This window comes from Anguilla anguilla, chromosome 12, assembly GCF_013347855.1.
Source record: "Anguilla anguilla isolate fAngAng1 chromosome 12, fAngAng1.pri, whole genome shotgun sequence".
Taxonomy (NCBI): Eukaryota; Metazoa; Chordata; class Actinopteri; order Anguilliformes; family Anguillidae; genus Anguilla; species Anguilla anguilla.
Genome location: NC_049212.1, coordinates 43,089,629 through 43,094,628, shown reverse-complemented (window position 1 = coordinate 43,094,628; position 5,000 = coordinate 43,089,629). Strand labels below are relative to the sequence as shown.

General features: G+C 50.5%; 1 protein-coding gene across 1 annotated transcript in view; it reads right to left on the bottom strand.

Annotated features, from left to right (window-relative positions):
* Positions 1-5,000, bottom strand: part of dock10 (dedicator of cytokinesis 10) — a 66,849-nt gene that overhangs the window by 30,401 nt on the left and 31,448 nt on the right. The window contains 4 exon segments of the mRNA XM_035384205.1: positions 1-114; positions 1,880-1,972; positions 2,149-2,232; positions 2,653-2,774. The exon segment at positions 1-114 is cut by the window's left edge and continues 5 nt beyond it. Coding sequence (XP_035240096.1) covers positions 1-114; positions 1,880-1,972; positions 2,149-2,232; positions 2,653-2,774 — 413 coding nt within the window.

Below are 5,000 nucleotides of genomic sequence, written 5' to 3'. Positions count from 1 at the left end.
GGTGGCAGTAGTGACCTCATCGTTGTCATTCTGTGTCAGCACCTTAAACAGCTGGTTAAACAGCACTGGCAGGAAGTGGATGATCACATGACTCTTCTCCACACTGAGGAGACCCTGAACCACGACAAAAACACACACTTTACTCAGCGCTCAATAACACACTGACACACCACTGCCACAAACACACACTTTACACAGCGCTCAATAACACACTGACACACCACAGCCACAAACACACACTTTACATAGCGCTCAATATCACACTGACACACCACTGCCACAAACACACGCTTTACATAGCGCTCAATAACACACTGACACACCACTGCCACAAACACACACTTTACATAGCGCTCAATAACACACTGACACACCACAGCCACAAACACACACTGACACACCACAGCCAAAAACACACACTGACACACCACTGCCACAAACACACACTTTACATAGCGCTAAATAACACACTGACACACCACTGCCACAAACACACACTTTACATAGCGCTCAATAACACACTGACACACCACAGCCACAAACACACACTGACACACCACAGCCAAAAACACACACTGACACACCACTGCCACAAACACACACTTTACATAGCGCTCAATAACACACTGACACACCACTGCCACAAGCACACACTGACACACCACTGCCACAAACACACACTGACACACCACAGCCACAAACACACACTGACACACCACTGCCACAAACACACACTGACACACCACTGCCACAAACACACACTTTACACAGCGCTCAATAACACACTGACACACCACTGCCACAAACACACACTTTACACAGCGCTCAATAACACACTGACACACCACTGCCACAAACACACACTGACACACCACTGCCACAAACACACACTGACACACCACAGCCAAAAACACACACTGACACACCACTGCCACAAGCACACACTGACACACCACTGCCACAAACACACACTGACACACCACAGCCACAAACACACTGACACACCACTGCCACAAACACACACTGACACACCACTGCCACAAAAACACACACTTTACACAGCGCTCAAAAACACACTGACACACCACTGCCACAAACACACACTTTACACAGCGCTCAATAACACACTGACACACCACTGCCACAAACACACACTGACACACCACTGCCACAAACACACACTGACACACCACAGCCACAAACACACACAGACACACCACAGCCACAAACACACACTTTACATAGCGCTCAATAACACACTGACACACCACTGCCACAAACACACACTGACACACCACAGCCAAAAACACACACTTTACATAGCGCTCAATAACACACTGACACACCACTGCCACAAACACACACTGACACACCACAGCCAAAAACACACACTTTACATAGCGCTCAATAACACACTGACACACCACTGCCACAAACACACACTGACACACCACAGCCACAAACACACACAGACACACCACAGCCAAAAACACACACTGACACACCACTGCCACAAACACACACTGACACACCACAGCCACAAAGACACACTTTACACAGCGCTCAATAACACACTGACACACCACTGCCACAAACACACACTGACACACCACAGCCAAAAACAGAATAAACAGGATCCCAGTAAAATGAAAATTACGCAATCTTTGTAATTAAATCCAGACTTTCGACATTTAAATGCTTAAACTTTCAGTACCGATATTAAGGAAATCTAATAAAAGGAACATGTTCCTCAACATACTGTATTTGAAAGTCTTAATATTTTTCAAAATGGGAAACAAATTTATTTTGTTGACTTGCAGGTCATGCTGCTCATGAAACCCATTTTCTACCCAGCATGCATTGTGCTGGCTCCTCTGACCTTCAGGCTGGTGAGGAAGTTTGAAGTCGTCGGCATTGACAGATCCAGCTCTCCTTTCTGACACTCCTGGAAGAAGCGGTTCAGGTGGGGGTCCTGCAGGAAGGACAGGAGAGGGGGGAAAAGAAGAGAGAACAGAGGGAGGACAGGAGAGGGAGATGGGGAGTCAGTCACAGAGCACCCAGTGAAGGTGACCACAACACACACACGCACGCTCACACACTCACACACACACTCTCTCAAAATCTCACACACAAACACCTGTCACCCACCTGAGTGTAGACTGTGGACAGGACGTGTGTAGCCACCTTAAATATGGCCTTTCCACCATCCACCCACTTCAGGTCTGTTCCGTTCTGCAAACAGACAGACAGACAGACAGATGAGACAGGCAGTCAGACAGGCAGTCAGACAGGCAGGCAGACAGACAGACAGATAGGCAGATAGGCAGACAGACAGACAGACAGACAGGCAGGCAGGCAGAGACAGACAGACAGACAGAGACAGACAGAGACAGACAGAGACAGACAGTCAGTCAGACAGACAGACAGGCAGGCAGGCAGACAGAGACAGACAGAGACAGAAAAGCAGACAGACAGACAGATGAGACAGGCAGGCAGACAGCTGGTCAGACAGACAGACAGACAAACATACAGACAGATAGACAGACAGACTGACAGATGGACAGGCAGGCAGACAGACAGACAGACAGGCAGTCAGGACTGAGGCTCAGAGACACACAGACAGCTCTTTTCCAGAGAGGGCAGCAGACTCACCTTCCCTGCTCCGGGCTCCTTGGTGAGCAGGTACCCCTGGGGCAGGACGCTGGACACAGGGATGTTGAACTCCTGAGAGGCCAAGCGCCCCTCCTTCAGCAGGGGGAGCCAGGCATACCCCACTGTCCCGGGACACACAGAAAGAGGCGGGACAGTGCCACATAGGTGTTCTGGAATTAGGAGCTGAGGGGTTGGAGGTTTACCTCCCAGGTTGGGCAGCGCCCTTGTGCTGCTCAAAAACCTACTCAGCCTGAACTGCTTCAGTAAAACACCCATCTGTACACATGCTGCACCTGCAATGACTATGGCTGCTGTGAGTATGGCTGTGACTGAGTACGACTGTGACTGAGTACGACTGACTGAGTGTGACTGTGTACGACTGTGACTGAGTACGACTGTGACTGTGTACGACTGTGACTGAGTACGACTGTGACTGAGTACGACTGACTGTGTACGACTGTGACTGAGTACGACTGTGACTGAGTACGGCAGGTGACTGTAAGAACGACTGTGACTGAGTATAGCAGGTGACTGTAAGAATGACTGTGACTGAGTACAGCTGTGACTGAGTACGACTGTGACTGAGTACGACTGTGACTGAGTACGACTGACTGAGTACGACTGTGACTGAGTACGACTGTGACTGAGTACGGCTGCTGCTGTGAGTACAGCTGTGACTGAGTACGGCTGTGATGAGTACGGCTGTGACTGAGTACGGCTGTGATGAGTACAGCTGTGACTGAGTACGGCTGTGACTGAGTACGGCTGACTGAGTACGGCTGTGACTGAGTACGACTGACTGAGTACGACTGTGACTGAGTACGGTTGTGACTGAGTACAGCTGTGATGAGTACAGCTGTGACTGAGTACGGCTGTGATGAGTACAGCTGTGACTGAGTACAGCTGTGACTGAGTACGGCTGTGATGAGTACAGCTGTGACTGAGTACGGCTGTGACTGAATACGGCTGTGACTGAGTACGGCTGTGACTGAGTACGACAGTGACTGAGTACGGCTGCTGCTGTGAGTACAGCTGTGACTGAGTACGGCTGTGATGAGTACGGCTGTGACTGAGTACGGCTGTGATGAGTACAGCTGTGACTGAGTACGACTGTGACTGAGTACGGCTGTGACTGAGTACGGCTGTGACTGAGTACGGCTGTGACTCAGTACGACTGTGATGAGTACGGCTGTGACTGAGTACGGCTGTGACTGAGTACGGCTGTGACTGAGTACGGCTGTGATGAGTACGACTGTGACTGAGTACGGCTGTGACTGAGTACGGCTGTGATGAGTACGGCTGTGATGAGTACGGCTGTGATGAGTACAGCTGTGATGAGTACAGCTGTGACTGAGTACGGCTGTGACTGAGTACAGCTGTGACTGAGTACGGCTGTGATGAGTACAGCTGTGACTGAGTACGGCTGTGATGAGTACAGCTGTGACTGAGTACGACTGTGACTCAGGACGGAGGACTAGGACGGAGTGTAGCACAGTGGGTAAGGAGCTGGGCTTGTAACTGAAAGGTCGCAGGTTCGATTCCCGGGTGGGACACTTCCGTTGTACCCTTGAGCAAGGTACTTAACCTGCATTGCTTCAGTATATATCCAGCTGTATAAATGGATACAATGTAAAATGCTATGTGAAAGTTGTGTAAGTCGCTCTGGATAAGAGCGTCTGCTAAATGCCTGTAATGTAATGTAATGACTGAGTACGGCTGCTGTGAGTACGACTGTGACTGAGTACGGCTGTGACTGAGTACGGCTGTGATGGGTACGGCTGTGATGAGTACGGCTGTGATGAGTACGGCTGTGACTGAGTACGGCTGTGACTGAGTACGACTGTGACTGAGTACGGCTGTGACTGAGTACAGCTGTGACTGAGTACGGCTGCTGCTGTGAGTACAGCTGTGACTGAGTATGGCTGCTGCTGTGAGTACAGCTGTGATGAGTACAGCTGTGACTGAGTACGGCTGCTGCTGTGAGTACAGCTGTGACTGAGTACGGCTGTGACTGAGTACGGCTGTGATGAGTACGGCTGTGACTGAGTACGGCTGTGATGAGTACGGCTGTGACTGAGTACGGCTGTGACTGAGTACAGCTGTGACTGAGTACGGCTGTGACTGAGTACGGCTGTGACTGAGTACGGCTGTGATGAGTACGGCTGTGACTGAGTACAGCTGTGACTGAGTACGGCTGTGACTGAGTACGACTGTGACTGAGTACGGCTGTGACTGAGTACGACTGTGACTGAGTACGGCTGCTGCTGTGAGTACAGCTGTGACTGAGTACGGCTGTGATGAGTACGGCTGTGACTGAGTACGACTGTGACTGAGTACGGCTGTGACTG